Raw genomic sequence first — 20660 nt, 5'->3', positions numbered from 1 at the left:
TTAGCAGTTATTTATATAGTGCACACACATTCCGCAGCGCTTTCCAGAGAATATTTGGCCATTCACATCAGTCCCTGCCCCAGTGGAGCTTACAATCTATATTCCCTATCACATGTACACACACACATTCACGCTAGGGTTAATTTTTGTTGAAATCCAATTAACCAACCTGTATATTTTTTTGGATTGTGGGTGGAAACCGGAGTACCCGGAGGAAACCCACGCAAGTACGGGGAGAATATACAAACTCCGCACAGTTGGGCCATGGTGGGAATCGAACCCATGACCTCAGTGCTGTGAGGCAGTAATGCTAACCATTACACCAGCCGTACTGCCCTGATGAACTACAAGTACCATTTTCCCACTTCCTGATTCTGATGGGCAGGACATGCTGTGACCTGTTGTTCCACACCAGCTTGAGAACCACATCTGATGTGATGTTATTGGTATAGTACCTAGTCCAGCTTGCATCAACCCATACCTTGGAAAGTGATAAATTGGTATTTTATAGTGACTTCCGCCAGATCTACATTCTTGGCTATTGCTGGATGGGGACTAATTCAGTGATAATATTATAAACTCCATATTAAATAAAATATTATAATGCATAATTACTCTTTCTGAAAACGCGGAGACAATCCGTTAGGTTCCTAGTAAACCAGACATGAAGCAGGCCTGGAAACACACAGTACAGTAGGTTTATGGCTCTGTGATCTCTTCCACCAGAGTGTAGCTCTGGAACATATGGAGATGGCTGTCTGCAGAATTGCACCTGTCAAAATGGTGGCGTTTGCGATTGGGAAACTGGCGCATGTACGTGCCGGGCAGGATGGACAGGGGACTCTTGTCAGACGGGTAAGTGAGTGCATGCGGTGTGGTGAGAGATATCTGTGGTGTGGGGTTTTTATTGACACAATAATACTTTTCTTGCAGCAATTTAATAAATATTTCTCTAACGTCCTAGAGGATGCTGGGGACTCCGTAAGGACCATGGGGAATAGACGGGCTCCGCAGGAGATAGGGAACTTTAAGAAAGCTTTGGATTCTGGGTGTGCACTGGCTCCTCCCTCTATGTCCCTCCTCCAGACCTCAGTTTTACACTGTGTCCAGAGGAAGATGGGCGCACTGCAGGGAGCTCTCCTGAGTTCTTTGCATTAGAAAGCATTTTTGTTTGGATTTTTCTATTTTTACAGGGAGCACTGCTGGCAACAGGCTCCCTGCATCGAGGGACTGGGGAGAGAGGAGCAGACCTACTTAAATGATAGGATCTGCTTCCTCGGCTACTGGACACCATTAGCTCCAGACGGGGTGAACACAGGTTCGTCCTGGGCGTCCACCCCCGGAGCCACGCCGCCGTTCTCCTCACAGAGCCAGAAGAACAGAAGCAAGAAGACGTCTCAGGCGGCAGAAGCCTTCAGCGGCTTCACTGAGGTAACGCACAGCACCGCAGCTGTGCGTCATTGCTCCACACACCTCACACACTCCGGTCACTGTATGGGTGCAGGGCGCAGGGGGGGCGCCCTGGGCAGCAATAATAACACCTCAAAACATGGCAAAAAGATATATACATGTACAGCTGGGCACTGTACATGTATATAAAAGAGCCCCCGCCATTTTTACACAAATTTGAGTGGGACCGAAGCCCGCCGCCGAGGGGGCGGGGCTTCTCCCTCAGCACTCACCAGCGCCATTTTTCTCTCCACAGAACGCTGAGAGGAAGCTCCCCGGACTCTCCCCTGCTTACACACGGTGAAGGGGTGTTTAAAAGAGAGGGGGGGGGGGCACATAATTGGTGGATAAGATTATACAGCGCTGCTGGGGAAAAACATTTTGTGTTGGTCTCCAGGGTCATTGCGCTGGGGTGTGTGCTGGCATACTCTCTCTCTGTCTCTCCAAAGGGCCTTAAAGGGGAAAGGGGATACTGTCTTCAGAAAAGAGTTTCCCTGTGTGTGTGAAGTGTGTCGGTACGTGTGTGTCGACATGTTTGACGAGGAAGGCTCGCTTAATGTGGAGGGGGAGTGTTTGAATGTCAGGTCCCCATCGGCAATGCCGACACCGGACTGGGTGGATATGCCGAATGTCTTAAATGCAAATGTGAATCTCCTGCATAAAAGGTTAGACAAGGCTGAGGCTAGGGATCAGTCAGGTAGCCAGACCGTGCCTGTCCCTGTGGCGCCAGGACCTTCAGGGTCTCAAAAGCGCCCCATATCCCAGGTCGCTGACATAGATACCGACACAGATACTGACTCTAGTGTCGACTATGAGGATGCAAAATTACAGCCGAAGGTGGCAAAGGGTATTCGATACATGATTATTGCCATAAAAGAGGTTTTGCATATCACTGAGGAACCCCCTGTCCCTGACACGAGGGTTCACATGTATAAAGGGAAAAAGCCTGAGGTCACGTTTCCGTCCTCATTTGAGCTAAGCGAATTGTGCGAAAAGGCTTGGGAGTCTACATGTTCCCAAAAGGATTCTTATGGCGTATCCTTTTCCACAGAAGGATAGGCTACGATGGGAATCTTCGCCTAAAGTAGACAAGGCACTGACACGCTTATCCAAGAAGGTGGCACTGCCTTCTCCGGATACTGCTTCCCTCAAGGATCCTGCTGATCGCAAGCAGGAAATTACCATGAAGCACATTTACACACATTCAGGAACTATCGTTAGACCGGCCATGGCGTCGGCCTGGGTTTGTAGTGCTGTCGTGGCATGGGCAGACTCCTTATCTACGGAGATTGACACCTTAGATAGGGATACCATTCTAATGACCATTGAGCATATCAGAGATGCTGCCTTGTATATGAGGGATGCTCAGAGAGACATTTGTTTACTAAGCTCCAGAATAAACGCTATGTCTATTTCTGCTAGGCGACTCTTGTGGACCCGACAGTGGACGGGAGACGCCGACTCAAAGCGGCATATGGAGTCATTGCCTTACAAGGGGGAGGAGTTGTTTGGAGAAGGCTTCTCGGACCTTGTCTCTACTGCTACGGCCGGTAAATCGAATTTTTTACCTTATGTTCCCCCGCAGCATGCTAAGAAGGTACCGCATTATCAAGTGCGGTCCTTTCGTTCCAATAAAAGCAAGAAGGTACGAGGATCGTCCTCTGTTGCCAGAGGTAAAGGCGAGGGAAAAAAGCTGCATTCGGCTAGTTCCCAAGAGCAGAAGTCCTCCCCTACTTCCGCAAAGTCCACCGCATGACGCTGGGGCTTTCCGGGGGGGGGGGGGGGGGGGGGGTCAGATCAAGTGGGGGCACGTCTTCGTCTTTTCAGCCACGTCTGGGTTCTCTCACAGGTGGATCCCTGGGCAATAGAGATTGTTTCCCAGGGATACAGACTGGAATTCGGAGACATGCCTCCTCGCCGGTTTTTTAAATCGGCTCTGCCGGCTTCCCCTTCGGAGAGGGAGCTGGTGTTAGCTGCAATTCACAAATTGTACATTCAACAGGTGACAGTCGAAGTTCCTCATCTCCAGCAAGGAGAGGGTTATTATTCATCCCTGTTTGTGGTACCAAAACCGGACGGTTCGGTCAGACCCATTTTAAATCTGAAATCCCTGAACCTGTACTTGAAGAGGTTCAAGTTCAAAATGGAATCGCTCAGAGCGGTCATCGCCAGCCTGGAGGGAGGGGATTGGATGGTGTCCCTGGATATAAAGGATGCGTACCTTCATGTTCCGATTTTCCCTCCTCACCAGGCGTTCCTGAGATTTGCAGTACAGGACTATCACTACCAATTTCAGACGTTGCCGTTTGGTCTTTCCACGGCCCCGAGAATTTTCACCAAGGTAATGGCGGAAATGATGGTGCTCCTGCGCAGGCAGGGCGTCACAATTATCCCGTACTTGGACTATCTCCTCATAAAGGCGACATCTCGGGAGAAGTTGCTGGACAGCGTGTCTCTGTCCGTGAAGACGTTGCAGAGGCACGGCTGGATTCTCAATTTACCGAAATCCCAGCTAGTCCCTGCAACGCGTCTGACCTTTTTGGGCCTGATTCTAGACACAGACCAAAAATGAGTTTTTCTTCCAGTGGAGAAGGCTCAGGAGCTCGTAGCTCTGGTCAGGAACCTATTGAAGCCGAAAAAGGTTTCAGTGCATCATTGCACGAGGGTTCTGGGGAAGATGGTGGCTTCATACGAGGCAATCCCCTTCGGCAGGTTCCATGCAAGGACCTTTCAATGGGACCTATTGGACAAATGGTCCAGGTCCCATCTACACATGCAAAAACGGATCACCCTGTCTCCCAGGGCCAGGGTGTCTCTCCTGTGGTGGCTGCGCAGTGCTCACCTCCTGGAGGGTCGCAGGTTCGGCATTCAGGACTGGGTCCTGGTGACCACGGACGCGAGCCTCCGAGGTTGGGGAGCTGTCGCACTAGGAAGAAATTTCCAGGGTCTCTGGTCAAGCCTAGAGACTGGTCTCCACATCAATGTCCTGGAGTTGAGGGCCATATACAACGCCCTACGCCAAGCGGAGGAATGGCTTCGGAACAAACCGGTTCTGATTCAGTCAGACAATGTCACGGCAGTGGCTCATGTAAACCGACAAGGCGGCACAAGGAGCAGAGTGGCCATGGCAGAGGCGACCAGGATTCTACGCTGGGTGGAAGGCCATGTAAGCGCACTATCAGCAGTGTTCATCCCGGGGGTGGACAACTGGGAGGTGGACTTCCTCAGCAGGCACGACCTGCATCCGGGAGAGTGGGGACTTCATCAAGAAGTCTTCACACAGATCACGGATCGGTGGGGACTGCCTCAGATAGACATGATGGCGTCCCGCCTCAACAAAAAGCTAAAGAGGTATTGCGCCAGGTCAAGTGACCCTCAGGCGGTTGCGGTAGATGCTCTGGTGACACCTAGGGTGTTCAGATCGGTCTATGTGTTTCCTCCTCTACCTCTCATACCCAAGGTGTTGAGGATAATAAGAATAAGAAGGGTCAGAACAATCCTCATTGTTCCAGATTGGCCAAGGAGGACTTGGTATCCGGATCTGCAAGAGTTGCTCACAGAAGATCTGTGGCCTCTTCCTCTAAGGCAGGACCTGCTGCAGCAGGGGGCCTGTCTGTTCCAAGACTTACCGCGGCTGCGTTTGACGGCATGGCGGTTGACCGCCGGATCCTAGCGGAAAAAGGGATTCCGGAGGAGGTCATTCCTACCCTGATCAAGGCTAGGAAGGATGTGACGTCGAAACATTATCACCGTATATGGCGAAAATATGTTTCTTGGTGTGAGGCCAGAGATTGCTCCTACGGAGGAGTTCCAGTTGGGCCGTCTGCTTCACTTCCTTCAAACGGAAGTGAATTTGGGCCTAAAATTAGGGTCCATAAGGGTTCAAATTTCGGCCTTATCCATTTTCTTTCAAAGAGAATTGGCTTCTCTTCCTGAAGTACAGACTTTTGTGAAGGGAGTGCTGCATATTCAGCCTCCCTTTGTACCTCCAGTGGCGCCTTGGGACCTTAACGTGGTATTAAGTTTCCTCAAGTCACCTTGGTTTGAACCACTCAAAACAGTGGAGTTGAAATACCTCACTTGGAAAGTGGTCATGTTGTTGGCCTTAGCTTCTGCAAGGCGGGTTTCGGAATTGGCGGCTTTATCATATAAAAGCCCATACCTGATTTTTCACGTGGATAGGGCAGAGTTGAGGACTCGTCCTCAATTTCTGCCCAAGGTGGTCTCATCTTTTCATATGAACCAACCTATTGTCGTACCTGTGGCTACACGGGACTTGGAGGATTCCGAGTCCCTGGATGTGGTCAGGGCTTTGAAGATTTATGTGACCAGAACAGCTAGGATCAGGAAGACCGAAGCTCTGTTTGCTCTTTATGCGGCCAACAAGGTTTGCACTCCTGCTTCAAAGCAGACTATTGCTCGCTGGATCTGTAACACGATTCAGCAGGCGCATTCTTCGGCAGGATTGCCATTGCCTAAATCGGTTAAGGCCCATTCCACTAGGAAGGTGGGCTCTTCTTGGGCGGCTGCCCGAGGGGTCTCGGCACTACAACTCTGCCGAGCTGCTACTTGGTCGGGGTCAAACACCTTTGCAAAGTTCTATAAGTTTGATACCCTGGCTGAGGAGGACCTCCTGTTTGCTCAATCGGTGCTGCAGAGTCATCCGCACTCTCCCGCCCGTTTGGGAGCTTTGGTATAATCCCCATGGTCCTTACGGAGTCCCCAGCATCCTCTAGGAGGTTAAAGAAAATAAGATTTTACTTACCGGTAAATCTATTTCTCGTAGTCCGTAGAGGATGCTGGGCGCCCGTCCCAAGTGCGGACTTCTTCTGCAAGACTTGTATATAGTTATTGCTTACATAAGGGTTATGTTATAGTTGATCGGGTTTGAACCGAGACTATGTTATTTGTTCATACTGTTAACTGGGTAGTTTATCACAAGTTATACGGTGTGATTGGTTTGGCTGGTATGAATCTTGCCCTTAGATTTACAAAAATCCTTTCCTCGTACTGTCCATCTCCTCTGGGCACAGTTTCTCTAACTGAGGTCTGGAGGAGGGACATAGAGGGAGGAGCCAGTGCACACCCAGAATCCAAAGCTTTCTTAAAGTGCCCTATCTCCTACGGAGCCCGACTATTCCCCATGGTCCTTACGGAGTCCCCAGCATCCTCTATGGACTACGAGAAATAGATTTACCGGTAAGTAAAATCTTATTTGCTATGTCGTCTTTATTTAATATCAGGGAAAGCATGTATAAAAATCACTGCAGCATGCAGTGACACATCACGTCCCTTTATGTGGCTGAGGTTTGTCACTTGCAACATAGTATAAGCTCAAAAAATAAAAAAATAAACTGTTTTGTTGGGTTGACTTGCCATAATCGGACAGGCACCTGAATCTCTATCAGCGCCCTGTAGACAGGTCGTATAATACATTTGATGCTAATATTCAAGTGCCACACGTCACATGAGCCGACAGGCCTTATTCTAAACATTAAGTTGAAGAGCGGACAGTTGGTACAAAACATCAGTATTTTTAAGTTCTAAGCTACACATAACATAAAGCTCTTTCTTTACTACATGAGGTGACCGTTATGTCGGATAAACAGGATGTGTTTAGCAAATGACCTCAAATATGTACAGGCACCAATGGTGAGAGTGACAGCCGCTGTCTATACGGAAAGTATCTCACATCTACAGTAGGACCAAACTTACAATGGGGCGGATGGGACTATAACTTCAGGCCTCCACATAAAAATAGGCCCATCATCATGACATCGTAATAACGGTGACCAGTTGGCTACTTGGTTGGCCATAAATCATAAGAATTAAAATAGGAACTCTAGTTTGCTCACAAAATGATGCAAGTTTTCTACTTTTACATGGTTAGGGAGACATTGAGGCTGATAGCATTGGGGACATATACGATTGTAGTACTTTAAGACTCACTAAGGCCATATTACATGTAACACGCTTAGATGCAATGGCTCAGCAGCACAGATATTGGTCATGAGAAACTATGACTGCCTGAGGCAGTGAGGAGACCTAAGTCTGCTGCCCCTCCCACATAGGAGCATGAGGTCACTGAGGAGACCTAAGTCTGCTGCCCCTCTCACATAGGAGCATGAGGCACTGAGGAGACCTAAATCTGCTGCCCCTCTCACATAGGAGCATGAGGCACTGAGGAGCAGATCTGCCATCAGAAATTGTGGGGACCGGGACTGACAAAATAGTCAGGGCCCCCCCTTCCCGGAATTTTTTTTTTATACATAAAAAAAATTCTATACTTTAAAAAAAATCAAAAATAAAATTTCTATGCACACACGGAGCAACACCATATTAATTCCCGACAGTAATGCCCGTCACCATATTATTCCCCAGACAGTAGTGTCCCTGACACTATTTTATGCACCCACATTAATGGCCTTGTTACCAAATTATAGCCACACAAGTACCTGCTCATTGTCAGGGGCTTCCTCCCTCCCACCTCCCCCCCCGCCCCTAATGTTGCGCTGTCAGGAGGATCCGGGATGCGCATGCCGCTGCCTGCCCCTCCCGCCAATGTCCCCGTCGTTCTGCTGCTGTCGTCCGTCCTCCTGCAGCTCTGTATTGAAAACGTCCCTCCCAAAATGTCCGTTGCCTCAGAGGAGACAGTTATTACAGATACTTATGTTGAATAACTGTCTCCTCTGTGGTGGCAGCTATTTTTGGAGGGAAGTTTTCAATACAGAGCTGCTGGAGGACTGAGGACAGTGGCAGAACAGCGGCTGCATGAGCATCCTGGGCCCTCCCCTCTCTGACAGAGAGGCCAGGCCTGGGACAGCTGTGACCCCAGCACCCACCTGATGGCGGCCCTGCTGAGGAGACCTAATTCTGCTGCCTCTCCCACACATGAGCATGAGGCACTGAGGAAACCTAAATCTGCTGCCCCTCTCACATACAGTAGGAGCACAAGGTCACTAAGGAGACTCAAGTCTGCTGCCCCTCTCACATAGGAGCACAAGGTCACTGAGGTTACCTAAATCTGCTGCCCCTTTCCAATAGGAGCATGAGATCATTGAGGGGACCTTATTCTGCTGCCCCTCTCACATACAAGCATGAGGTCACTGAGGAACATTACTATGGTTTCTTAGATTAATCGCCAAGCTAAAATGTATGTGCTCTTTAAGAACATACGCATCAGCAATCCGCATACAAATAGTTTCTGGGAGTGTGAGATTTCTTGTGCTTTATCTTGCTGCTGTACTGTACATCCCACCCTGTATAAACACCGTCATTGTGTAGGTTAGCATATTGTACCATTATCACTATAGTAATGTAAAGTGGAAAGGAGCTCTACTTATAGAGGTATAATATTCCCTTGAGTGCAAATGGGAACGTAACATCATTTTTGCATAAATCCCATTTAATTTATTATGTTTCCCAGTTAATTCCAAACTATGTGGTATTTAAAGGGAAACCTACCTCATCATAATAGTTGCACCATGACACCACGAACCCTTATCCAGCAGTCCCGTGCGCCTCAGCCTAAGGGCTTGGGATATTCTCCTGGTGGCACTTTAACACTACACCTGGCACAGGCTGGCAGAATGAGCAAAGCTGATCCAACCCATTAAGCGCTCTGTTTACAATGATACAATGCCCTAACCACACTAGCCCATATGAGCATCCCATGCATGGGACCCTTCCAGGTGTATATGTTCTGACACTATGGGGGACATTTACTAAGCAGTGATAAGAGCGGAGAAGTGAGCCAGTGGAGAAGTTGCCCGATCAACCAATCGGCAGCTCTGTATCATTTTATGCAAATTATAGATGTTGCTTCAGTGCTGATTGGTTGCCATGGGCACTTCTCCACTGGCTCACTTCTCCACTCTTATCACTGCTTAGTAAATGTCCCCCTATGTCTGCTGTTGCAGATAATGAAGTTTCGAGGATTTTCCCTTTAAGCTCCTTAGTAAGAAACACGTGCAGTCTGCAGACGTCTATACTACAGTATGTTCATATCACTTGCATGGGCTGTGCCAATAAGTTTGGAATATGATTGCAGAATTCTCTAAACTGAATGTTCGTTCTACTGTACCCCTCAATTAGCCTGGTGACAGCCGTGTGCTGTGACACAAGGCAGCCGGTTTATGACATGCTGTTTACACTAATCTTTCTGTCATCATGTGATCGTTCCTCCTGCCATTCCCAGCTCTGTCTCTCTAGCCTGGGTTTCTCTGTTCGCTAATCCCAGAGTTGTCTCCTGACATATTGCAGCCCCTCTAGTGCCAGGGTGCTCTGCTCTCTCTCCTAATCCCAGACCACAAGTGTCATGGACAGCCGAAGACTTCCAAGTCAGTCTAGCACCCTGATGTATGTTGTTGTATGCATTGGCATATGTCTATATTCTCTGTTTTGAATGGGTGTGTATCACCTTTTTTCTCATTAGAATAATAGAATAATAAACCTCCCCATCTCTCCTAATGCATTGATGCAGATATCCAAATACTGATTTCCACAGGAATCACAAGATGAGTCCAGCAGACGTAACTTTCCTCAAGTTTGTTATTGTGGTCTAATGAGACTGTAACTTATAGTGGCCGCACATGTGTCCATTAAGTGGCCAATTTTATTGCACCTGTAGGTCCGGCGATTTGGGTGCATGTGGCGAGCAGCCAGAAGTTTTTTTGATTCCTGCCAGACCTGGTATTGAGCTACTGTATATAGGATGTAGTTATGTGACCAGCGGTCAGGAAGTCACAATAGAAGAGAGACCTGATTATGAGTTCGTCACTTTATGTTCCAGCCTGTCCAGCCGGGACATTCGGAGTACAGTGCCTGGAGAAGTGTTTATGCCGACACGGGGTTTCCTGCCACCATATTACTGGTGCATGCGACTGTCCCAGGGGCTGGAGAGGAAATCACTGTGATAAACGTAAGTAGTGTCCTTAGGCGGGTGACCTAAGTAAGACCGTGTGCGACTCACATTTATAGTCAAGTCTACATAATATTACATTGGTCCTGGTAACATCATTTTGTTGCCTGATTTTTGTATCACTATGTGGATGTTCCATGTTATGTGATAGTATTGGCTGCTTGGGTTCTTTTGTGCTGTGTATTAGTAACTGTAGCAAATAATATCTACATTAGGAGAAATATCTGCTATAGTTACAATGTATACGGCCATATAAGAGGTAATAAAGACACAACAGTTACTGTATGTAAGATAAGGGATGTAGTCATGTGACCGGGGGTCATCTGAACCCAACCAAGGTAATACAGTATCTTAGCTTCACTGTGTAGGTCTGATTTATTTTATTATTTACATTTTTGTTGGGTGTGGATTTGTCATATAGAGTGATGCAACATTAAGCCTAAAATGAAATAATATTTAAAGTTTAAACAATAACTTTTTCATGGTTCTTGGCTATTCCCCAGAAGAATATGAGCCATGAGGGTATATTCAAATGAAGTCGAAAGCTGCCGTATGTCGAAAAGACGGCAGTTTTCGACTTTTTTAGGTCGGAAGGGGTTCCGACCTATTCAATCAAACCCCCAATTTTTCGACAAGTTGAGGAATTCGACTTGTCGAAAAGCATGTGGATCGGCAGCTATTCCGCCGATCCACGTTTTGGCCCCCTTTTCGACCATCTCAATTCGACTTTAAAAAAAGTCGAACTGAGATGGGGAGAGCAGCGCCGGAGACTGGAGAGCCGAGGCGAAGACGAAGGGAGCCGAGGCGGGGACGGGGTGAGCAGCACTGGTGGCCAGCTGCCGCTCACAGCAGCGTCCACCCGGCTCCTGCAAGAGGCAGAGAGGGGGGGTGGGGGGGGCGGGGACGGCGGTTTAGCCACGGGCAGATGGGGGAGAGCAGCTCCCCACCCCCGCCCCGCGCATCTCAGTTAGACTTTTTTAAAAGTCGAATAGAGATGTCATTGAATAGCCTAGGTCGGATCCATTCCGACAAATGAATGTCAGAATGGCTCTGACTTCAATTGAATATACCGCATGATCTGTTATTTCTACGCATTGTAATGCTAAAAATGTCTTTGTCACTGAAAGAACCTAATGTATCAAACTTTAAAATAATATAATTACCATAAGCATGATAAAGCTGTGATGTCCGACATGCGTGTAAGACACTAATGCTCCCATGTATTACATTAATTCTTTTAAGCCTGTCTTCCGGGGTCATACGGTGACCGCTGCTCAAAGCTTTGCAGTTGCCCCCATGGAACGGCGTGTAACCACATCTCTGGAGAGTGCGGATGTCCTCTGGGATTCACAGGGAACGGATGCGACCAAAGTAAGCCAGGCTAGGTGACTGAGCAATAAGCAGTGTTACAGGATTACAGAATCCCATATTGTTCCCATACTGCGATTAGGGGTTTGTTTTAGACACAAGTGGTTTTTAGAAGTTTCCTGCTTTTTGCTCTGGATGGAATGAGAAGGAAACTTCTGCATCAATGAACCTTATACCAATACACAAGCAACAATAAAACACAGACGAACAAAGGCAGTTTGTGTGGATTATAGGCCTTCGTATTTATTAAACTGGTACTTTATAAACAGCTCTCTAGTAAACTTACACCAAAGAAAGAATTTGTTCACTCTACTCTAAATGAAAGCAGCTGTTCGCGTGTGTAGGATAGGATACATATATATAATGTATACATTGATCTTTAAGTGTACCTACTGTAACTTCAGAAAGGACCACTCCTACTTTAGGACCCCATGCCACAGACTACAGATGAAGCAGGCTTTATTGAAGGGAAGACTGTACTGCGGCATAGAATATTGTGTATTGTTTTAAATTCAAGTATCCCAACCAACTGACAGCTAAGTTTGACTTCTGTCACAAGGTATTACAGGTCTGTCACTTCATCAATTTACGCAGTGAACCAGGTGCTGCAATAAAGTGTACTCCATCTGTATGTGTAATATAGCAAAAATAAATCCCTATAATAACTTCCTTAAGATCTACAGTCGTAACCTTGGCTGGCTTTTGAGAATGTCACTTAAAGGATGACAGCGATGTGCTGTGTATGAACCAAATGAAATGTAAGGATAACAGCAGTGCTGTAATTCTGGTGCGTGATTGTGGGGAGGATTTTCATTGAAATTTGGGAGAGTCCAGTGAGCAACTTTTGAGCAAGAATGACACAGAGATGTTATGACATACAAACAATGCAAGGTAACGGGTGTTTATTTTGGGCGGCTATGATCATATATATCTGGTAACTTTAAGTAGTGATACGTTAGCTTTCATTAATCTAGATCAGTGGTTCTCAAACTCGGTCCTCAGGACCCCACACAGTTCAACCAGCATGTGCACTGTGTATCACCAACTGTCACATTTTGAAAATCTACAGGTGACCTGCAAAACATGAACCGTGTGGGGTCCTGAGGACCGAGTTTGAGCACCTGTGATCTAGATGCATCAACGATAATGACTTATAGGTTGCTCTAGGTTACTGCGCACTTTAGTATATGCTGCAGGACACCCATCATTTTCCAATGAAAAGGCCAGGACATATCTGATGCTTCCTCCAAACCCAACTTTCCTTATTCCTATATAGTTCATAAATAAGGTAAAATGTTTGAGAACCTATTCCAATGTATCCTGTTAATGGAAGCCACAGGAAGCTGAATTATGGGAAAGGCTGCATTGCAAGTTAGATATTTCCAGTAGAGGTAAAGAGAAATGTTCTGGGAAAACTAAAACATATGGGAACCCTAGGTACGCAGTAGTTCCACCAGAAATATTATTCTTGGTTAACTCCCTGTATCTTCTCAGCTTGTGTTCCAGGAACCTACGGATTGAACTGTGCCAAGATATGTCAGTGTCCTGGCCAACATCAAGACTGCCACCCGGTGACCGGGGAGTGTATCTGCGCCTCCGGCTACCACGGGCACACATGCCAATTAAGTAAGTGCACATTTGTGTAATGTTCTGGAAGGAGAGACAGCAAATCACAGATCAGTGGAGCGCTACATATTGTGTACGTAGACCAAACAGCACAGAGTGCATCTCTCAGATACTATTTGCTTCCAAAGTAGTCTTTTGTTTTATCTCTATAAATTACTTGCATATTGGAATTTGTAGAGAGCGGTAACAAAGGGGGTTTACATTGATGCAAAAACCTACATAGGTTTATGCAATCCACTGCTGGTAAGAGATGTCAGTGTCTAATAGTCACTGGGAATCTAGCCAAAATGTAATATTATAATAATAGACCATTAATCAACAGTAACATTCATTGCACCCTGCTGATTTATTATGTACGGCTTATTATCTCTTAACATTGCAGACGTGACTTTACGACATACAGTACCTTTGATCATTTTGGCTACTTACACTGCAGAATCTGGTTGCCTCCCATTCCTATAGTAGTGGTGAGGGGAGGGGGGCGGGTAGGCAGGGGTAAGAGGTCAGATACACAAGCTGAAGCCTCCAGCCTGTTTTGGGAAAGGTGTAATATATTAAAGTTTCTACACATGTTTTTCATGGTGAGGGCTTGATATACTTGATCATTCTCTTACCAATTTTTTATTTTTCAGAATGTTCCAGTTTGTTTTACGGTCAAAACTGCGAACACCCATGTAAATGCAAGAATGGAGGTCATTGCGAGGGCACAACAGGGGCATGCCGGTGCCCTCCTGGATATGTGGGGGCTGACTGCGGCACTGGTAATGTACTGTAACAGGGGGACATATACTGGTGTATCTATTTGAAATTCTCTAAATAACTTTGTTAAAAACAAAATTGGGGACTGTAAATGTTCCTTTCCATAGGCTTGTTACTGGTCCATTCCAGTTCTAAAAAATATATATATATAACCTCTCTTGACTGAATGGTTGGGGGTCTGTTATTATACCCCTTACTCTACACCAGGGGCACCTATAAGGGGGAAACACAGAGTTTAGAATCAAAGGTGAGGAAATGACTTTTAAAACCTCAGGATGAAAAAGTAGGTATACATGCCTGACTGGAAAAAAAATACTTTATTTCAATTAAATAAGCACAAAATCTACATTTCCCATAAGAGAGTCCATCGCTATGTACTGTGTTGCAGAGCAGCTGCCACACAGTATACTGAAGGTACACCTATCATGCATACATAATAGCACAGTACTGTACAGCTTGTGGTAAGTGACTGGTTAGGTCATATGGAGTGCTACAGCTTGTGGTAAGTGACTGGTTAGGTCATATGGAGTGCTACAGCTTGTGGTAAGTGACTGGTTAGGTCATATGGAGTGCTACAGCTTGTGGTAAGTGACTGGTTAGGTCATATGGAGTGCTACAGCTTGTGGTAAGTGACTGGTTAGGTTATATGGAGTGCTACAGCTTGTGGTAAGTGACTGGTTAGGTTATATGGAGTGCTACAGCTTGTGGTAAGTGACTGGTTAGGTTATATGGAGTGCTACAGCTTGTGGTAAGTGACTGGTTAGGTTATATGGAGTGCTACAGCTTGTGGTAAGTGACTGGTTAGGTTATATGGAGTGCTACAGCTTGTGGTAAGTGACTGGTTAGGTTATATGGAGTGCTACAGCTTGTGGTAAGTGACTGGTTAGGTTATATGGAGTGCTACAGCTTGTGGTAAGTGACTGGTTAGGTTATATGGAGTGCTACAGCTTGTGGTAAGTGACTGGTTAGGTTATATGGAGTGCTACAGCTTGTGGTAAGTGACTGGTTAGGTTATATGGAGTGCTACAGCTTGTGGTAAGTGACTGGTTAGGTTATATGGAGTGCTACAGCTTGTGGTAAGTGACTGGTTAGGTTATATGGAGTGCTACAGCTTGTGGTAAGTGACTGGTTAGGTTATATGGAGTGCTACAGCTTGTGGTAAGTGACTGGTTAGGTTATATGGAGTGCTACAGCTTGTGGTAAGTGACTGGTTAGGTTATATGGAGTGCTACAGCTTGTGGTAAGTGACTGGTTAGGTTATATGGAGTGCTACAGCTTGTGGTAAGTGACTGGTTAGGTTATATGGAGTGCTACAGCTTGTGGTAAGTGACTGGTTAGGTTATATGGAATGCTACAGCTTGTGGTAAGTGACTGGTTAGGTTATATGGAGTGCTACAGCTTGTGGTAAGTGACTGGGTTAGGTTATATGGAGTGCTACAGCTTGTGGTAAGTGACTGGTTAGGTTATATGGAGTGCTACAGCTTGTGGTAAGTGACTGGTTAGGTTATATGGAGTGCTACAGCTTGTGGTAAGTGACTGGTTAGGTTATATGGAATGCTACAGCTTGTGGTAAGTGACTGGTTAGGTTATATGGAATGCTGGGGCAGTGTGAGGAAAGTAACTGTCACATATGTGCAGCCATCACTGAGAGCAGTAATGACATCATGGGATAAGTCCAGGTTGTGTGCCCGGTGGGAAGGATGGCCAGAAGCCCTGCACAAGACAGACACACAAACAGTATCCTGACTGTAGGTCGACATTGAGTAGGTCGACACGACCATTAGGTTGACACGGAAAATGGTCGACATGGGTTTTTCACATTTTTTTTCTCATTTTGTGAACTTTTTCATACTTTATGATCCACGTGGACTACAATTGGGAATGGTGCGCAGCGGTAGCGGAGCAAGGCACCTTGCCCGAAGCAAGGCGAACGAAGCGGTACACTAATTGGGGTTCCCCGTCACTTTACGAAGAAAACAACACCATAAAAAACTCATGTCCACCTTGTTCATGTCGACTTATTGGCCGTGTCGCCTTATTTCATGTGTTGACCTAGTCACTGTTGACCAATAGGTGTCGACCTAGACACTGTCGACCCTGAGTCTCATACCCCACACAAGCAGGGGGAAGGAAATAAGTGTATATTAATCTTCTACCTGAGGACTGCTTCAGCTTCTCATAAACTGGGGTCCAGCTGTCCAGTCATTGTATTTATATATGTAGAAGCAGAAAGCTCAGGTCTGGCTTATCAGTGGCTCTGTGCGTGTATGATGTGTCTGACTGGGTCACACATGCATGCATAGCCCGTGTGACTAGCCCAGCGAGGCGCACTCACACCGCGCTGGGACAGCACTGCTCAGCTGTTCCGGTAAGATTGTATTGATATTTCTGGCGATAGATGGTTTTCTACCACTGTGGCAGACAATCAGTACAGCCCAGTGAGTGAGGCACTAGATTACATACTCTCTATTGCTTGTGCAACATACATTGACTTTTGTATAAAGTGATAATGCAGTCACAAAAAAGTGATCCACAATAGCTAGTAACAATACTGACCACAGTGCTGAGCTACAGAGCGCTTGGCTTGAAAAGAAATGACTGTAGGAGAAGCGTATTGTTTGCTACGGGAATAAGTAGAGCAGTGATAGTACAAGTGGGCGAGAGGCAGTCACAGATAAAGGACCTGGTGATACTGTACGGGTGGTGGTGTAATCCGCTGTGTTTGTTCCGTTACAGTATGTCCCCCTGGGCATTATGGAATCGGATGTGCCCATGTGTGTCACTGTGGCCCCAATGGAACCTGCAATCATGTGACTGGTGACTGTCTTTGTGGCCCCGGAAGGACGGGAGTGACCTGTGGACACGGTATACATACACACCATACATGTACTGCTGTGTTATGTGTAACTTCATTATTCACTCATTATTCAGTGGGTTCACAGGTTACCCAAACAAGCCACTCCTATACAGGAGAATACATTCCCGGGAAATGCTGTTTACACAGCAGCACGTTTGAGCTAGTGCTTTACCCATTGGGCAGTCACAGTGTAATACCACAGGCTAGCGTTGCCGCATATTCCACCCGGTCACATTTGCCCTATGTCTGTTCTCTTACATAGGAGATCCTATTACTGCATGGTATCCATTGGCAGTAGCTTCAAGCTCTCCATAATGGATCTCATTCTATCGGGGAGGACTATACACATTACAAAACAATTATATTCAGTATACTAATAATACTCACCTATTCCACAGAATTACTCAATGGGTGATAAATACAATGGTTGAATGATTGCCCTTGAGGAACATACATTTAAACAGAAAGCGAGTTGATCCTGCATGCTAGACCTTACCATCTACACAGGTGTGTAACCAGACATTTATGGGTCCTATAGCAAAAGTTGAATGGGCCCCCATGTACCACAACTGAATAAAGCACCAAGGCGTTCCATTATAACAAGAAGGTGCCCTTTTACCTGCCACTATGGCAGCTGCACCACGGAATTTATTGTACACAATGTTATGGACAATTCACTTGCTGTATGTATCTACGTAGATGGTTCCATATACCTGTGTTAGCAGATGTATATAATGGAACATTCTCTACCTTGTATGTTCCTATATACCTAATGTACATAAGATTGTGGGGTAAGGTGACCCTTATGCATGCGTCATCTCTACATTTCAGTCTGCACCAGAGGCTACTTCGGGGAAAACTGTCGTCAGACCTGCTCCTGTAAGAACGGAGGACTGTGCGACCCGGTCAGCGGAACGTGCAGCTGCGGCTTGGGATGGACAGGAGCTACATGTGAGGAAGGTACAGTACATTAAATGTGGGTCTGATTAAAGGGCAAAATAGACCCTATTCATAAGCAGGGGTAATTTTGGCATCAGTTGGGCATATGTTACTATATACACCAATAAACATAATTATTTGTAGTTACACATAACAACAACATTAATGGCCACTGCCAGATAGCTTTATGGCCAAGAGAAAAAGGCTTGTCCACAACTCAACAGTGTCCCTCTCTAGTGGCCAAGTTATCATGAAATCCTAAGAGTCTGTGGCTTTACCAAGTAGTAACGAATAGGCGCTCCTGCTACCTATCCACAATGGAGGCTGCTAAACCCTAGAGCAGAGTTTCCCAAAACTCCGCCATTACAGACTTGGTTTTATGGATATCCATGCTTGAGCACAGGTGATTTAATTGGTACCCCAGTCAATTTGATTTAACCATCTGGACTCAAGCATGGCTATCCTTAAAACCTGAACTGTAATGACTGAGTTTGGGAACTTCTGCCCTATAGCCTAGGGCAGGCATGTCCAAACTGCGGCCCTCCAGCTGTTGTGAAACTACATATCCCAGCATGCCCTGACACAGTTTTGCTGTCAGAGAATACTAAAGCTGTGTCAGGGCATGCTGGGATGTGTAGTTTCTCAACAGCTGGAGGGCCGCAGTTTGGACATGCCTGGCCTAGGGATTCATGTGAACCAGCAAGAACATTGTGGATGTTACAGGCTTCACTCTCATTACTTTTCTGTTCATCTCACTCAGTGTCCACCATATTGGAGGTAGGCAACTAACGCACCTCAAAGTTACCCTGAGAAATAGATGTACCCTTTAGCTACCAAGAAATAATGCAAGTCTGCCAGTCCTTATGTTTTACTATAAGATTTCCAGCATGCTGACACTCACAATGCGCCTCCTCTTACAGACACTGTTAGGAGCACTGATAAACAGGGTAACGATTAGCTGAATGATAACGGTAGAGGGTAGGCATAAGTGCTCCGAATGCCAGATAATGCACACTAATAACAAAGCCTCACTAGTATTTATCCTGCACAATACTGCAAATCAATTTTCCAATGATTGCTTCCCCTCCTTCCAGAGTGTCTCCCTGGGAAATACGGCGCAGACTGCCAGATGCAGTGTTCTTGCCTGAACAATGGAACATGTGATAAAGTAACGGGAAGCTGTCACTGTATGAAAGGATACTACGGGAACACATGCCAGCACGGTGAGCCGCCCAGATATGACACACAATCAGAAATCTCTGTAACAAGATGACAGACGTACTGGAGGGAAATGCCTGTGATAGACAGGAGGGTGTGGATGTGATTACAGGGCGCTGATTCGGTTTTACATTAAACAAATCACTTCCCTGTCTTGTGGGAGAAAAGAAGGTGGGCTGCAAAGTATATAAAATAAGTCTTTCCAGTGGAGCGTGACCCCCGATGACAGGTGTCTGAGCATCAGAATTCTGTTACACAGATGTTTCTACAGGACTTACTTCATGAATGTTAGCATTAAGCTGCTCTTGAGGGCATATTTCCCCGGCAATAACTGCAAAGTTAAATATCATTTATGTGTTATAATTATGAAGGGGATACTTTTTGCCTAGGCAAGAACTACCCTTTGTGCTCACCGGTTCCGTCAGCTTGTTATCTGGTGCCTCTCGCTTCCATTATATTACTTAAACTGCAAGTACAGTAAATGTATTAGGGAGCACATAATTAACACAATTAATATTGGGTATACCTACTTGGTGCTTTGAGGGAGGAGGGGAGCTGTGGGCAGGCCCCCTCCCCTCTGGCAGCGCAGGAGACTCAGGCTTTGTACCATGCACAGGTCTCCAGAAACATGGTGCCCAATCTGTTACTGGAGATTACACTACTGCGTATGTGCAAATGCCCGGAAAAATGTCTCTCACCCCATATTCCTAGATGCAGGAGTCTGGAGGAATAAGTATAATTATGTGGGTGGAGGGTTTGTGGAGTGGGCCCCTCTGCACCCATTATAGATACGCCTATGGATAACATATTTTGAAGATCACTATATATTAGTCCTTGTGATGCATCACATGACTACGGTGTAGGCAGGCTTTCCATAATATCCTTTTAATCTGGGACACCTATGAATTACACAGGTTCTGTGGCTGGCTAAATTGAAGCCTGCATTTCTCCTGGTTTTAATAAACCACAGAACCTGCGTAAATTATAGGTGTCCTGGATTAAAGGTATGTTATGGCAAGCCTACATCTAGTACTCAAGGTCTCCAGCAGGCATTCTTCTGGAAGTCTTCCACAGCCACTCTACCTACAGGGACTATTGAGGCAGCCGAGAACCAGCACAGGGCACAAATGGCACATCACAAATATGTAACCCATCAGCCTTGACAAAGTCGTGTTGCACTTAGCTCCAGTGAGACCCTGCAACATACCAGGAGAATATTTACTAACACCAATTGTGTATGCACCAATACCCACATACATCACCATATTTGCATGCAGGGCCAGATTAAGCTTTGTAGTGGCCACTAAAATGCCAGTGTATGAAGCATTTTCCCAACCTGCGTATATGCAGCATCTGCACAGCAGACAAACACTGCGCTGGTGAGGCTGAACAGTGATGCCACACAGTGAGGGCAGCGGGTGCCTGCTGCCAAGGCTCTGAACAGTGATGCCACACAGTGAGGAGGGCAGCGGGTGCCTGCTGCCAAGGCTCTGAACAGTGATGCCACACAGTGAGGAGGGCAGT

At 46.3% G+C, this 20660-nt stretch overlaps 1 protein-coding gene across 3 annotated transcripts in view; it reads left to right on the top strand.

Annotated features, from left to right (window-relative positions):
• MEGF6 (multiple EGF like domains 6) overlaps window positions 1-20660 on the top strand; it is a 225973-nt gene that overhangs the window by 178506 nt on the left and 26807 nt on the right. For 2 of the 3 annotated variants that reach the window (XM_063943351.1, XM_063943352.1), the window contains exons 23-30: window positions 727-855; window positions 10241-10369; window positions 11612-11740; window positions 13232-13363; window positions 13996-14124; window positions 16859-16987; window positions 17811-17939; window positions 19013-19141. In XM_063943351.1, coding sequence (XP_063799421.1) covers window positions 727-855; window positions 10241-10369; window positions 11612-11740; window positions 13232-13363; window positions 13996-14124; window positions 16859-16987; window positions 17811-17939; window positions 19013-19141 — 1035 coding nt within the window. The remainder of the gene's footprint in view (window positions 1-726; window positions 856-10240; window positions 10370-11611; window positions 11741-13231; window positions 13364-13995; window positions 14125-16858; window positions 16988-17810; window positions 17940-19012; window positions 19142-20660) is intronic. The other variant, XM_063943353.1, reaches the window with a different exon arrangement.

Source organism: Pseudophryne corroboree, chromosome 10, assembly GCF_028390025.1.
Source record: "Pseudophryne corroboree isolate aPseCor3 chromosome 10, aPseCor3.hap2, whole genome shotgun sequence".
NCBI lineage: Eukaryota > Metazoa > Chordata > Amphibia > Anura > Myobatrachidae > Pseudophryne > Pseudophryne corroboree.
Note: the sequence above shows the minus strand (reverse complement) of the source record. Positions and strands in the feature narration are given on the sequence as shown.